The sequence below is a fragment of the Thunnus maccoyii genome, chromosome 24 (genome assembly GCF_910596095.1).
Source record: "Thunnus maccoyii chromosome 24, fThuMac1.1, whole genome shotgun sequence".
Classification (NCBI taxonomy): Eukaryota; Metazoa; Chordata; class Actinopteri; order Scombriformes; family Scombridae; genus Thunnus; species Thunnus maccoyii.
The window spans coordinates 12,063,598-12,079,200 of record NC_056556.1 but is presented as its reverse complement, the minus strand read 5'-3'; the positions used below and the strand labels follow the sequence as shown (position 1 = coordinate 12,079,200).

The 15,603-nt window shown below is 38.9% G+C and overlaps 3 protein-coding genes across 4 annotated transcripts in view; all 3 read left to right on the top strand.

The window, feature by feature from the left end:
- Positions 1-4,056, top strand: part of appa (amyloid beta (A4) precursor protein a) — a 37,482-nt gene extending 33,426 nt beyond the window's left edge. For both annotated transcript variants that reach the window (XM_042404863.1, XM_042404862.1), the window contains 2 exons: positions 668-814; positions 1,403-4,056. In XM_042404863.1, coding sequence (XP_042260797.1) covers positions 668-814; positions 1,403-1,504 — 249 coding nt within the window. In that variant the 3' untranslated portion in view covers positions 1,505-4,056. The remainder of the gene's footprint in view (positions 1-667; positions 815-1,402) is intronic.
- Positions 4,057-5,884: 1,828 nt separating this feature from the next.
- LOC121892054 (tubulin alpha-1B chain-like) lies at positions 5,885-9,584 on the top strand. The gene is made up of 4 exons (XM_042404832.1): positions 5,885-6,028; positions 7,099-7,321; positions 7,409-7,557; positions 8,341-9,584. Exons 1-4 carry the CDS (start codon positions 6,026-6,028, stop codon positions 9,319-9,321), a joined length of 1,356 nt encoding a protein of 451 aa, XP_042260766.1. The 5' UTR covers positions 5,885-6,025; the 3' UTR covers positions 9,322-9,584.
- A 1,452-nt stretch (positions 9,585-11,036) lies between these two features.
- On the top strand, positions 11,037-13,669 carry atp5pf (ATP synthase peripheral stalk subunit F6). Its single transcript, XM_042404347.1, has 4 exons — positions 11,037-11,141; positions 11,852-12,021; positions 12,627-12,751; positions 13,570-13,669. The coding sequence occupies exons 2-4, from the start codon at positions 11,852-11,854 to the stop codon at positions 13,596-13,598; spliced, it is 324 nt and encodes a 107-aa protein (XP_042260281.1). The 5' UTR covers positions 11,037-11,141; the 3' UTR covers positions 13,599-13,669.
- The last annotated feature ends 1,934 nt before the right edge of the window (positions 13,670-15,603 follow it).

Here is a 15,603-nt window from a genome sequence, read left to right as displayed (position 1 = left end):
ATGAAGTCTCCACTCACTGCAGTCTAAGACACAAGGCGGGATAGGAGTGCTGAGATGTCAAGATGCATTTTTGTGAAATTATCTGTAGTTAAAAAGATCACACTGGTGTTTTGAAGTTTGTGCCAGTTGAGTAGATTTCCTTCCCTATTATCCCTGCTGGTATGTGCACACAGTCAACGCAGGTGCAGATATCAGGATTTGTATCCCCGCAGAAGACGCCATTTGCTCCTATTTATTCCTGTGCTGTGTGAAAAATGAGTTCCACAAAGCAGCGTAATCCTTCACAGAACCCGGAGCCTTCATTTGGTTTTGTGGGGAAGGGAAAAAAAAAAAATTTAATCATGCGTATTAGGATTGCGTCACATCGGAGCTGAGTCATACTTTATCAGTGTCGCTTTATGTTGTGCTCTTTCTGTAAATCACCTGACACCGGCACCAAGGAATTTTAGTCAGAATATTATCCTTCAGAAATAAGTTGCCTTTCAGACATTATGTCCGTGTGGTCTGTGGTGCATCTTTGTTCCATCATTGGTTTCCTGGAAAAAGTTACATGAAAAGTATTTCTAAGCTTCACTAAAGAAAAAGTCCATGTTGTAAATCGTCAGGTTTAAACTCCAGTCGCGACTGACCGGTCACATGACAAATGTCCGTCCTTCAACTCCCCCAGGTCTTCTTCGCCGAGGATGTCGGCTCCAACAAGGGCGCCATCATTGGCCTGATGGTTGGAGGCGTCGTCATAGCAACCGTGATCGTCATCACCCTGGTGATGCTGAGGAAGAAGCAGTACACCTCCATCCACCACGGAGTCATCGAGGTGAGAAACAGCTGACCTGCGCGCATGTGTGTGTGTGTGTGTGTGTTTGTGAGCGTGTGCTGTGTACAAGCTGTTCTGTAACGGCAGTCAATCTGGCGTGTGGGGCGCGACGCTGTGCACATGCATTCACGTGTAAATGCAAGCTGTTTTTCAGTATAGCACAGTATATGTGTATGTTGCAGAGAATATATGAGTTCTTTTAGATCATAAAAAGTCATTAATATACAGAACAGGGCTGGTACACGGCAAAAAATTAGTTGTTTTTCATTCTATCTGCTCACTAAATATGATGGGATTAATGCCCGTTACCAATTAATTTCCTGCTTTCCCTTTTCTAATTATCCTCATTTATCATTTCAGAACTTCCATTAGCAGTTTAATTAAAAAAGCAGCGGTTGTGGCAGCTTTGTTTCTTTATTTTTGTCAATTACTCTTAATTTCACTTCCAGGAACATTAAAAAGGTCTTAAAAAGTCTTCAATTTGTAGAATATTTAAATTATTTTTATTTTTATACTTGATCGCACCATGTGAATGTGTGTGTGTGTGTGTGTGTCTAACCCCCCTCTGCCCCTCTGGCTCTCCTCCAGGTGGACGCTGCCGTCACCCCCGAGGAGCGCCACCTGTCCAAGATGCAGCAGAACGGTTACGAGAACCCAACCTACAAGTTCTTTGAGCAGATGCAGAACTGAGGGAGAATGTCATATCTACACACAAACACACACGCACACACACACACACACACACACACACACACAACAGACACATACACACATAATCACACAGAAACATCTCCTCCCACACATCAAGCACCTCCCCTCCCCTCTCCCCTCCTCCTCCCCCTCCGAGTAGTCCCACGTCTCCAAAAAGGCAGTGTGGCATAGATCATTGCGTGACTGAAATAGTCAGTTATGAGCATACTGTAACAGACTGTAGCCAGGGTTTCTTTCATTTTGTGCCTGGGCGGACACCGTGGCCAAGCCAGTTTGCACCAAGTTTGTTCACTTTATTGGAGCAAGACACCTTTTTTTTTAATTAAAGAAAGGGGTTTTTATATGTTGCTCCGTCTGGGCCTGCTGATGTATGGGAAAAAAAGCCCCGCCCAGTGCATGGAAACAAACCCAAAGGGGAAAGAAGCGCGTTCTCTCCACACTGATTCAGGGCCAGTGTATAGTTGGGGTTTTTTTGGCTTGGGACGATTTTAGGTGTGGACTTGTGTAGGCAAATCTGACCACTGATCAGTAGGATTTTAGGCGCTCGGATGCCTGAGCCTCATTTACAAAAACCGGTTGCACGCAGATGAGATCTTTATTTGTCAAAATCAATCATTTGAAAGCACATTTTTCATCACACGCTCATTTGTTTTGATTATATTGTTTGTAACGATCATAATAATTAAATACAGGCTTAAATCAAGCAACATGATTTTTAGAAATGAGGCCCAGCGTTTCCCCACCTACTGCACCACTACTGCACTCACTCTACAGTCTACACTGGAGTATAAGTGAGCCTCCTCTCCCTCCCCCTCCTCCTTCATCCCTCCCTCCATCCTCTTTTCTTTGCGCATTCTTACGACAGCTGGGCTGTGTTAAGTCACACAAGGCTCTTTAAAGACGATGATGATAATGAATATGTTGATGACAACAGTAGTAATTATGTATTCCGAATGAGCTGTTTTTATTTTCGAGTTTTTCTCTATCGTTTCCAGTTTTGTTTTTCAAAAAAGAATGAAAACAGAGAAAAAAAAAAAAAAAAAAAAGTCAACCGATGTAAAGTCCTTTTTTTAAATTACGTGTAATGTACTGAAGTAATGCTGAAGTCTTAGCTGTTCCTATGTAGTGCATGACAACAATGACAACAGGATTTGGAAAAAAAAAATAACAAAAAAAACAAGATCTTTAACGCTGCTCTCTCCCTCGAGATCCTTTCTCACGTATAGATTGTCATTCTAGCAAGATTGTACATTTAGTATCTTCTCGTGATCACGTGACATCAAACAATGATGAAAAATATATATAAATCTAGATGAACGGGCTCTGCTTTGATATCATGTAAAATACACATTTAAAAGAGATCTGTGATTTTGGACTTTAAGTGTGTTCTTCATTTCTTTTATTATTATTTTTTTTTTAACCATGCTACGTTCCTGAAGCTACAGGAGGGGGGCTGGCTTCATCTCTGTTTGTATATTATCATTCACTGAAATATATTGTGTTGAAAATCCTTATGCGTAGGGGCTCTCAGACATCACCCCATTTGATTTTTGCTTTTCTGTTCAACTCATGTTACCGTGTTTTGTTTTGTTTTTTTCATAAGGGCATGTTGTGAGGGTGAAGGTTACAGGGAGCGGGAAGGGGGAAAAAAGGAGGCATGGGGGATGGGTTAGAATTATCTCTGCGTGTATGTGTTTCGTCATTTTCAGTCTGGTGTTTCGTCCAGTTGTAAGCCGACGCCGTCTCTTTTTTTTTTTTTTTTTTTTGGGTAATCATTATTTTGCTTTCTGCTGATAGAACAGGTGGAGTTCTGAGAGGAGGAGGAGGAGGAGGAGGAGGAGGAGGAAGGAGGGCAAGGTAGAGAGGAAGTGACTTGCAGTTCTGGATGAATAGCCAGGCAGGCAGTCTGTATATATAATGGATTTTCACTTCCCCCCCAGCACCTCCCCTCACCTCCCTCCTTTCGCCTTCCTTTCCCTTCAGGCATGCTGCTCACCTCCCTGCCATCAATGCACACTTGACTCCTCAGAGGCAGAGCGCTGTAGTCTGTATATAGACGATAGGCGTTCACCATCTAGAGAGCCGAGAGCGAGTCGGCGGCGGGGATGTGAAAGCAGGGCTCATATATTATTCTGAGGTAAATTCAAGTTAACAGCATCGTAGGCAAGAGTTCCCCATTCAACCTTTATCTTCATACAGTCCACCATCTCAACATTACATCGAAAAGAAATACAGTGTGACCTCTCACTCGGTTAATACATGTGAAGTAAGACCTATGAGGAAGCGGTGGGTGAAATGTACATTTGGAGGCTGCAGTGGGGTGGGTCCATTATTTTCAGAGGGTGCTCACTAGAAGCCCAACAGAGGGCAGTAGAGTAGAGGAGGAAGCAGGATTTTCTTTCTATCTTTTTTCTGTGGGTTATATATTGGTTTTGTTTTCCACTGTGTAATATTGTGCAGGCCATTTGCATTGACTGGGAAAACGCTTTCTACACTGTATTCCATAATAAAGTTTTGAATGTACATACAAATTCTATGTCTTCATGTGTTTGTTTTTGCCAGATTACTGAATTAAACATGACAAAGCCCCCTTGTTTCTTGTGCAGTAATCATTTGGATATAACATGGTAGAAATGTATAGTTTTATTCTAATAAGTGTGGGGAATCATAATGTTAGCATTGATACCCTGAAGGGATGTTTTCTTTTTTTCTTCCTGTCATATAAGGAGGTCAGAAGTCACAAACAGCAGACTGGGATCTGACAGGGATTCAGTCTATCGCTCTAGGACACATCAGAGGGCAGATGCTTCCTGAGACAGATGAACCCAGGTCATCTTGCTGAAGGTTAAATTATTTTGTGTTAAAATGGAATCAAATCACATCCCAGTGGTAGAAGAAGTGCTCCGATCCTTAAGCAAAAGTATCAATACCACAATGTAAAATACTTCATTACAAGTAAAAGTCTTGCATTTAAAAATCCTATTTAAGTATAATTATAGAGGTATTACCAGCTTAATTTACTGAAAGTACTAAAGTCAGAGTATTGTTTTTGCAGAAAATAGGGCTGTGACTGACTTATTAAATAAATTTAACAGTCTGTGCATGAGCAGCATTTTATTGTAGCTGCTCGAGGTGGAGCTTGTTTGAACTGCTTTGTAAGGGTATAAAATAAATCTGAGGGCATAGTTGAACTACATAAATTTGAATTAATTTTTCAGAACTTTTCTTTAATAATTGCATTTTTGTGAAATATTGAAGAGTTTTACCTCATTGGGCCTCAAACAGTTATTTATTCAAAACCATGTGAGGGGAAATGTCTCTTTGATGGAACTGAAAAGAACTCATAGACATATGAAACATGACAAAGAGACACAAATACACATAGGTTTTTTGTAAGAGCCCACAAGCCAAAAAGTTTGGGAACCACTGGTTTAATCATTAATAATACAGTGTAATTTATAAGCTTTTCATGTAAAATTTTAAACTGCAAAGAAACTAGAATTGTTAAATAAATGTAGTGGAGTGCAATATTTAACTGTGAATTGTAGTGGCTCTTATAATGCAAGTAGAAGTATCAATTTGCATAAAATGAAAATACTCATGTAAAGTACAAGTACCACCAAACCCTAAACAGTACCAATTCTTATCTGGATACCAATGTCCTCTTCTTCTTCTTCATAACAATGTACACATAAGGCTCATAAACTCCATTAAATATGAACTTGTAACATCTTATAAACTTATGAGATGAATAAACAGGCACACAGCATAATTTGGCCTCTCTGAATCAAGAATATGATATTAAACACTTTCTCTCAAGTAAAAAATGTTGGTAGCTTCATGATGGTTTTATAACCTATATTTTTCATATTGCTAGATCCTGACACACACATTTGAAAAAGGTAGAATTTGTAAATTGTACAGGTTTGTCTTTTTTTTCTTAATGTTATGATCTAGTTAATTTATAAAGGAGTGTTACGATGCCAATATCGATACAAGAATTTAAGGTTTCTTCTTCTGTTTTCTAGCTTATGACAATATATTTTGAACAGAAGTGTTGTTGATTCTGATATATGTGATGATAAATCTGATCTAATGTTTATATATAAGATTTATGTTTTGATATTTGTGATATTCTTGATAGAGAGACTACTTAAATTTTATAAGGGCTCTCCATACATGATGTACAACTGACCAACAGACTGGAGGGCACACATTAATATTAATAATGCCAATTTCCCCCGCCTTAGATCTTCGCTTATTTTCAAAGTTTCTTCTTACTTGTGATTTAAGAGAGGCGATTGAATTTCTGTCTAATCGACGCTATCAGCTGGGTAACGACAACCAATCAGATTCATCAGCGCCTTTCCAGAGGGGCCGAATATAAAAACCACCGCCTGGTAACCGTTATTGAAGCTAACGGGAGCTAGCAGAAACTGCCGTTTAGATTGATTCGCCAACAAACAACGTCTTTATTATCTTCAAAAAGCGTTGAGAAACATGGTGAGTATAAATGTGAAGTTGTCTTATGTAATTATTGATTTACCTGGGTTTAACGACAGCCCGCATTAATTTTAACCTGGCCATCAATTTATTGAATTGGCACGATTTTATTTGACGAATATGTGGCTTCAAGGTAAAAGCTACCGTCAGGTTAACATGACGTTAATGCTATGTTAGCTGAAAATCAAAACGTTTAGGCATGAAGCAGTTCCTTTTTTGGTAAATTTATAAATGAAGCGTAGCTTTATCGTATTGTTGGTATTTCAGTTTTAATAGTGGCTGCCAGTGATACTGAATGTAGAGTCAGACAACATGGCGGAACTCAAATAACGGTTGGATCCTCAACGGCGGGAGTAACGTTGGAGCCGGTTTGTTAGAACCAGTTCTGTGGTTGTCAAGCCAACGTCTTCATTATCTTCATACCTCATAGCTTAAAGAAACATGGTAGCTAAGTATGAATTTGAGGTTGTCTTGAGGTCGTATTGATTGAACCAGGTCTAACGAACAACAATATATGCCCTTCATTAATGTTAACCTAGCTGTCAATTTACTGAATTGGCAGGAGTTTAACTGTTATCTGAAAGAAAAGTCAAGCATCAGGGCATAGAGCCGAAAATCAAGTTTCATGTATGGTAAATTAAGTTTAGCCTAGTGGATTGTAAAGCCCCCTGAGGCAAATTTATGATTTGTGATACTGGTCAAATTGACTTGACTGTATGTGGGTTTTTGTGAGGCAGTGCATGTGTTTATTTTTTCTCCTAACGTAGGGAAGACAAAGAACTACATGTGACTGTTAAGGTCAAATGATTTACGGTGTCCCCTTGAGGTCCTTAATTGTGGTTCGTCATATTGTCTAAAGTCCCCCTCTGTTTATTTGGAGTGTAAATGAATAAATGTGCGGTATTTATCAGGTTATTTGATCATAATGTTCTTTATAAAAGTCTGTTTCCCCACCATTGGATCTCATCATACAGTAGCTCTTTCACTGTTTTTCAATATGTGATCAGTAATCTGATGCTTCTGATTAGTATGAACTTGCCAAAAGTTATAAATGGCCTGTTTTCCTCCAGCGTGAGTGTATCTCAGTACACGTGGGTCAGGCTGGTGTCCAAATTGGCAACGCCTGCTGGGAGCTTTACTGCTTGGAACATGGGATCCAGCCTGATGGGCAGATGCCCAGTGACAAAACCATCGGAGGAGGTGATGACTCCTTTAACACCTTCTTCAGTGAGACTGGAGCTGGAAAACATGTCCCCAGAGCTGTTTTTGTGGATCTGGAGCCCACTGTCATTGGTAAACTCTTGATTAAATACCATAGTTACTGCTTGATTTTGGTTAGTCAAACCCTTGAATCATTTCTGATTGAACATGTCTCTTCAGATGAGGTGCGAACAGGGACCTACCGCCAGCTCTTTCACCCTGAGCAGTTGATTACTGGCAAGGAGGATGCTGCTAACAACTACGCCCGTGGACACTACACCATTGGCAAAGAGATCATTGACCTGGTGCTGGACAGGATCCGCAAACTGGTGGGTAAATTCAGAGCAGAGGGAGATTCTTCCTAATAACACTGAAAGACAATTAATTCCAAATAACTGTTGTATCAAGAAAGTGACAACAGTACATATACATTATGCTATCAATTCAGACTCACATTATGTTGTTTACCTTTGTGCCACCAGAGGGCACAAAATCACTCTCTATAAATACTAAATGAACTTTTTAAAGATATTTTTCAGATGATGTGAGCATGAACCATAAATCCCATTCTTCTCCATTGTATTGGCTAACTAACTTGTAGCCCTGGGGCCGCCAAGCAGAACTATCAAGCTAGCAGAGTGGTGTTCTTTACTTGAAGATATTGTCTTTGACAGAGCATAATGTTATAGACACCAACTAGCAGGACGTTTAATGTCACCAAACATCAAAGCTTTATTTTGTATTTTGGCCAGCTCACAGAATAAGTACCTATTTGATATAGCTGCTAAAATCAGTTAGCAACATTTGCCATTTCAGCCATGGAAGAAAAGTCTAGTAATGTTATCCTCAGTCATAATAAGATCTGACCACAACAAGCACCATGTTTAAATTCACATTATCACTCAAGTAATCATGACATTTATAGATCTAAGCTTATTGTCAAATTTTCATTTGATTGTGGCATGTGTCAGATTGAGTAAGATTGTATTTCTATGTTCTAATTACTGATAAATCAGTTGGTCCCTGCTCTAATTCCCACTATAGGTTCCAATTATCCAAATCACATTACTTTGTTTCTTATATTTGATCAATGTCTGTTCCTCTGTCCTCAGGCTGACCAGTGCACTGGCCTTCAGGGCTTCCTGGTCTTCCACAGCTTTGGAGGTGGAACCGGCTCTGGTTTTACCTCCCTGTTGCTGGAGCGTCTGTCTGTAGACTACGGCAAGAAGTCCAAGCTGGAGTTCTCCATCTATCCAGCTCCCCAGGTGTCCACTGCTGTGGTGGAGCCCTACAACTCCATCCTGACTACCCACACCACCCTGGAGCACTCTGACTGTTCCTTCATGGTGGATAACGAGGCCATCTACGATATCTGTCGTAGGAACCTGGATATCGAGCGTCCGACCTACACCAACCTGAACAGGCTGATGAGTCAGATTGTGTCCTCCATCACTGCTTCCCTTCGTTTCGATGGTGCTCTTAACGTTGATCTCACGGAGTTCCAGACCAACCTGGTGCCATATCCCCGTATCCACTTCCCTCTGGCCACCTACGCTCCCGTCATCTCTGCTGAGAAGGCTTATCATGAGCAGTTAACAGTGGCAGAAATTACCAACGCCTGCTTTGAGCCATCTAATCAGATGGTAAAATGTGATCCTCGCCACGGCAAATACATGGCCTGCTGCCTTTTATACCGTGGTGATGTGGTGCCCAAAGATGTCAATGCTGCCATTGCCACCATAAAGACCAAGCGCACTATCCAGTTTGTGGACTGGTGCCCTACTGGTTTCAAGGTCGGTATCAACTACCAGCCGCCCACTGTAGTTCCTGGTGGAGACCTGGCCAAAGTCCAGAGAGCTGTGTGCATGCTGAGCAACACCACCGCTATTGCAGAGGCCTGGGCTCGACTTGACCACAAGTTTGATCTGATGTACGCCAAGCGTGCCTTCGTTCACTGGTATGTAGGTGAAGGTATGGAGGAAGGAGAGTTCTCTGAGGCCAGAGAAGACATGGCAGCTCTGGAGAAAGATTATGAGGAAGTTGGAATGGACTCTGTTGGGGGTGAGGGAGAGGAGGAGGGTGAAGAGTTTTAAGATGAATAACAGCACTGCCTGAACAGAAATCTGTTTATTTTACTGGGTTTGTAGTTGACTCAGTTAATAGAAATGTTCTCACAGCAGAAGTTGATCTGTGTTTTGTCCATGAAAATGTTATTAAATCCATGTGTTTTGTCAGATATGCTGCATGTGAGGGTACTGCGTAAACGGAAATCAATTGATTTCAGTCAATGGAAATGTTGTATTAAAATACCAGTCTCCTGAATAAAAAGCTGAATAAAGTTCCTGTGACATGTGAAGCTGTGTCTGATCATTTTTCTGTTAGTGTAGAAGGTGAGTTAAATGTTACTATATATATATATAATACCCACCATGTTTACATACTGGTATTGAAATATAACATTTCAGTCTGATTATGCCTGAAATGAAAAGCTTATATGCCTTTATAATAAGGGTCAGTTTTGTTTATTTACAGTATGTATCATGTGTCTAAATAGTCGAGATATTAAAAGCTGGACCTTATGTTGAACATCTGTAGTGTGTATGATTTATGATATTTTTGCCTTGTTTTAATGTATCTTGACAACATGGCAAGAAGACTTGGAAACAGGATCTCAAGGACATGCAAATACTCTGTGAAATCCAGACATTGTCCCTCAGAAGACCCTACATTTATGAAATCAGAAATTCTTTCCCTTTTTCCTTCTCCTAGCAGCTAAATAAGTCTCAAATTGCCAAAATTATAGTTTAATTGCAGTTATTTAGCTGTGGCTTTGACAAACCCCATTTGAAACACTTAACCTCAGGACAAACATGCTGCTGCTGACACTGTTCCACCATTAAACTGGTTATCATATTTCTATCTTTAAGCTCAAACATATTTGAACAACACACCACAGACACAGTACAAAATGAAATGGATCTCAGTCAAATTATTGGTAACTGAGACAGTTATTGTGCCTGAAAATGGAAAGATTCAGATTCAAACTTCAAATTCACTCTCTTCCTTTAGCTGCCCTCTCTGTGGTATACACCATCCCAGTAACAGTAATACAGTGCATGACAGTACTGTGTGTTATCTATCATGGTATTGAACATCTAAAGTCCATCAGCTTGTTCTGGACCGTGACTGACTGTGTATTACACAAAGTGTGCAAGTGGCCCAGGCTTTATCGTGGCTTAAATCTATACATAGCGTGAGGAGATGTGTTTTCTGTGCACAGTAAAAGCAGCTTAGGCATGTTTTTCAGTATCAGTTGTATCAGAAAAATAATGCCATTTTTATACCACTACATGCCAGACACGGTGTATTCTACAGACAAAACTAAAGAAAGTAACAAATATGTGTATTCTTAATTACTATTATTTCTTCACTTCGTCTGTAAATAACATATTTATCGAGAAGTGAAGTGTGATTGTTTTTATTGTTGGTGCCAGATAGGTGGTTTCATGCAAAAATCTATATTAAGGGTGAGGAACGGTTTCATGTGCAGAAACGCACTCGTGGGATCTGGCCAGTAAAGCCAGTTTAGAACAGTTTAATGGGGATAATAACGGGGATGGACAACAATCTCTTATTTTCACACGACAAACAGCCATATATTTATATAAATGGATAAAATAAAACAACATTTTTTTCAGTTCAGAATCCTTTATTCATTTTGGCTACTTCTGTAAAAACACAAAACAAAGCAAAACAAACAAACAAAAAAATAAAATAAATTAAAAAAAAATAAATTATGGGAGGAGTATAAATATGACGTGATTCAACGCCGCCTTTCTCTTACTACCACATTCCCCAGAATCCACCGCGGTCGTCCTCACTTGGCTTGTGTGCTCAAAGTGTCAAACCCAAGGTGAGCTCTGAGTTTTTAATTTTAAGGCAATGCCAGCAAACATGTAACTCTACCCTGTTTGTCATGACAGATTATATAACGATAAATGCATGTCCGTGTGCTTAGTGTGTGTAACTTTAGCGTGTGAAGTGCAACAAGCGACGGAGGAAAATGTTTGTCTGTCGCGTCTGCTAACGCTAGCGTAGCTTGTTAGCATTAGCAGCTAGCCGTAATGAACTGACCTTTGTGCAACGTCGTTGTGACATTATTAATGCAAGTCTTAATTCAATCTTAGTTAACCATTCAAAAGCCACTAAAATGTAGCACCTGTTTAGCATTAATTCAACGCGAAGTGACTTTATGTGTGTAGCGTGGTCGACGGTAGCTAAGTTAGACATGCTAACTTTGAGTGCAGCTAAGTTAATCTGCTCCAGCGTCCATATATGTGAGATGGTAGTTAATGTAGGTGACTGAGTCCTTCAAGGCAGAACATATACAACTTTAAAGCACTGTAACATTGTAACATTTTATAACAAAATGAAGTTCCAGCGTACATCTTTATTAGCAAACATTTCCTCTGTATGCAATTTAAAGAGACACATTTCCTCTTAATGACAACTCAATTTACACCTTGTGTAAGTTGAATACGGGACCAGGATTGGCTTCAATTGGAGTTTAATTTTTTTATTTATTTGTAACAACCTAACGCAGAGGCTTTATTTCTCCTTCAGATGGCACTTCACCGGTTATTCCACCTGTCCTCCCTGCTGCGCTCCGCCGTGAGCCTGACCCTGCGCAGGAACATCGGCATCTCCGCTGTCGTCTTCAACCGGGCTAAGGAGCTCGACCCCGTCCAGAAACTGTTCCTGGACAAGATCCGTGACTACAAAACCAAGAGCAAGTCAGTTGATAAAACACACCGCGTGTCGTAAAACCATTGACCAGACATAATGTTTAATTTCGGTTGATTAGAGTTCAGATAGAAAAGGCTCACCAAGTAGACCACCAGCTCCCTAGTGAAATATTAACTCAAAATTTCTTTTAAATATTACAAAAAACGTCACTTAGCCTTTGGCATGCTATTTAATAGGGCTGTGCAATATGACCAATTATATCATATCCCAATATAGATCATTGTTTATCACTATGTAGGACATTTTCTTTAAATTCAACTAATAGTTTCTGTTGTGTGAACCAGGTGAAGTACTCGAGTTGACGACAAGTACATGTTACGCTACTGTAAGGGCAATAAGAGCTTTGCGAGTAAAAAGCCAAGAAGAGTAATTAATGTAATCTTTGCTAAAGATGGACAGACTCCAAATGATGAAAAATATTGCCATAAAGAGTGTGATTTGTGACACCAAAATAAATGATAGAGCATTTTTCTATCACACGATATATATCGTCATATCGAACAGCCCTATTTAACCCCAGACCCCTTTCCACTCCACTCATCACCGCCACCCTCTTCCCTTGAACATTTATTTGATGCCTTGGCTCTCCCAGGGCATCTGGCGGTATTGTGGACGCAGGACCTGCTTACCAGAAGAACCTGTCTGAAGAGGTCTCCAAACTAGAGAGGCTATACGGAGGAGGAGACCTCGCCAAGTTCCCTGACTTCAAATTCACAGGTCAGTTTGGACTTATGTTGGTAGAAGTGTATGACATTGCAGTTTTTTTTCTCTCCTGTCCAAATCTTAACCTAGTATGTTCAATTTTATATATATATAAAAAGTTATGTGCTTCTATGTTCACAAGAGATTAAAATTGCAGTTTTATATAGTGACATTTATTTTCTAAATTATTGCTTAGACAACGTAAGTGGTAAAGGAATATTTTAAATTAATATTCTAGTCAGTTATTGCAACATTAAAACATTTGGCAACATCACAAATTGTTAATGTCATTTTTGAGCCATGGTTTTAACATTGACCTTGGTGTACTGATACACAGAGGAGCTTCTGAAGGACAAAGTGAGCCAGACAGTGTATTTCTTCATTGTTTTAGTCCAAGCTGATAATGAAATTAAAAACTGTTCATGTCACAGAAAAGTCTTGAACTCTTATTAGTTGCAGTGCTCATAATGGCATATTTATGTAGACTGTTTTATCTTTTTTTAAAAGACAAGAGTCTTAGCTCTCATATGATTTAACAGTTCTCCCATCATAATTATTTGTTTTTTCCACTGGAGAGATGTGCTGTGATTTGTCAGTCTATATATAGTGTGTAAATGGCGACACCATCAAAGCAAGATGACTTTCTTATTCTGTTTGAAATTGGTTTGAGAACTCTTTATTTGTGAGCTTGACAGTATTTTTGATGAAGCGACAACTAGCTACTCTCTATATATTGCTGTAGTCTTTGTCTAGATATCAGATCTTATCTCACAGGAAATTACACTTGCCAACAACTGTCACTAATGTTTCTCTCTTTATTGTATTTTTTTCAGATCCCAAGCTGGATGAAGTGCCCAAGTAAATGCTGTCCATGTTGTAAATCTCCTACATGTCACCAATCTCTTGTATTTAATAAAAAGGTAGTGGATTGAATGACGGCTGAAATGGTTGTCAATTAAGCTGCTGTTGTAGGCTACAGTCACTGCACAGAACAGTGGTTATTGATTTACTATACAAAATCAATTATTCAGAACCTGCCTATACTGAATTCTTTAATGATAAAAAAAGTATAAATTGAATTTATAACTGATTAGATATCTCCAAATATATTAAGTGATCATTCTGGAAAAATGTTGCATATAGTCATTTAACTAGTCTCGTATCTGAAAATATTTTTATTAAAATATATTATCTGTTGTGACATAACTAATCCAAGAAGTTAAAGGATAGTTTCACACTTTTTCAGTCTTCAAATATTAATCAGCTGCCCAAATGAATTATTGAGCTTCCTCTAATCATCTCCCAAAAACTGGGGGACAAAATCCAGTTGTAAAAATGTTTTCTAAAATTAAAAGTAATATGAGACTTGTGCAGTCTCACTTTGACAATCATGTGAGAATCTTTCAAAGTTAGGCCATTTTTAGTACAAAATTCACTCTTTGCATGTCCAGTGTTTAAATAAGCAGCGGTGGAGGAACAGTAATATAAAAAGACAATAATTTTGGGAGATACTTGATTGCCTGCCAAAAATAGTAATTGCAATAGATTTGAAAGTGTTAATCAGGGTGAACCATAGCTTGCTCCAACTTCTTATAAATATACCCATATATACATCTATGTAAATGTCTAAAAAGGCCTTTTGACCAGTATTAAAACATAATGTATATAATCTCTGTAATTAGATATTTTTGTTTTAATCATGGCATTCTTACAGCATAATGTCAACTGTTGTGAATAGCTCTTCAGCTGGTAGTAATATATATGGAGTTATGTGAAATTCACTGATAAATTGGAGTGAGCCAAATGTTGGCTGACCTAGATGATTTGCTGTCGCTCTGATTTGGTCTTGCGAGTACTGTATCACGACAAGGTCAGAGATGAATTTAAGCTTTTCTAGGATGAATATTTGAAACCCAACATAGTGTCAGAAGGGGTAAGTTTCCATCTGACCTGTTGCTTTTGTGCAGCCCAACTTTAATGTCAAACTCAGGAAATGTACCAAGCAGTAGCTCACTGGGATTTGCAATGCCAGAGTTGCTAGATACACATAAATAGAATATGTGAACACTGTGTGAACTGTGCATGAATGCCTCGGTTATAACTAAATCTTATCTCTCTCATTCCCTATTCATAGGATTTTAAAAAACGTGTCCCATGAAAGGCCCATGAAAACATAGCTTTAATCTCATTTATGGAGTCTCTATCAAATATTAAACTGGAATTTGGGGTTTGAACTCTCGCTCTTGTGTATCAGGCTGCCTGTCAACCAGTCTCTGATGCTACATGCCTGTCAGAAAGAAATGCACTTGAAAGATATAGTCTTGCTTTCTGCGCGCAAGTATTTCCCTGTTTGGGAATACAGAAGAACTTGTGAGCATGTATGTGATGTGCAGATGAAAAAGATGCAGTTAAGTTTCTGGAATAAGGCAGTGACAATTGGGATGCAACTAACAATTATTTTCGTAAAGATTTATCAGCCAATTTTCTCAATTAATTGCTTTGTCTATAAAATGTCATAATAGAGAAAAATGTCAATGTTAATTCTAATTTCTAAGATCCATTAGAGATGTCTTCAAATGTCATGTTTTGTCCGATCAATAGTCAAAAATCCAGAGAAATTCAGTTTACTATTATGACACAAAAAAGCTTAAAATCCTCACTTTTAAGAATATGCAACCAGCAAATGTTAAACATTTTTGCGTAACAAAATACATTTTTTAAATTATTAGATTATGAAAATATTTGCAGACTAATTACAGTGCAGTAGATCATGAAAGACAACCAGATTTTGCGTTTACGTCACACAAGTAATGATTACTTGTCAGTTTCTGATAATTGTGATTACAGGAATAATGGCAAATATGGCT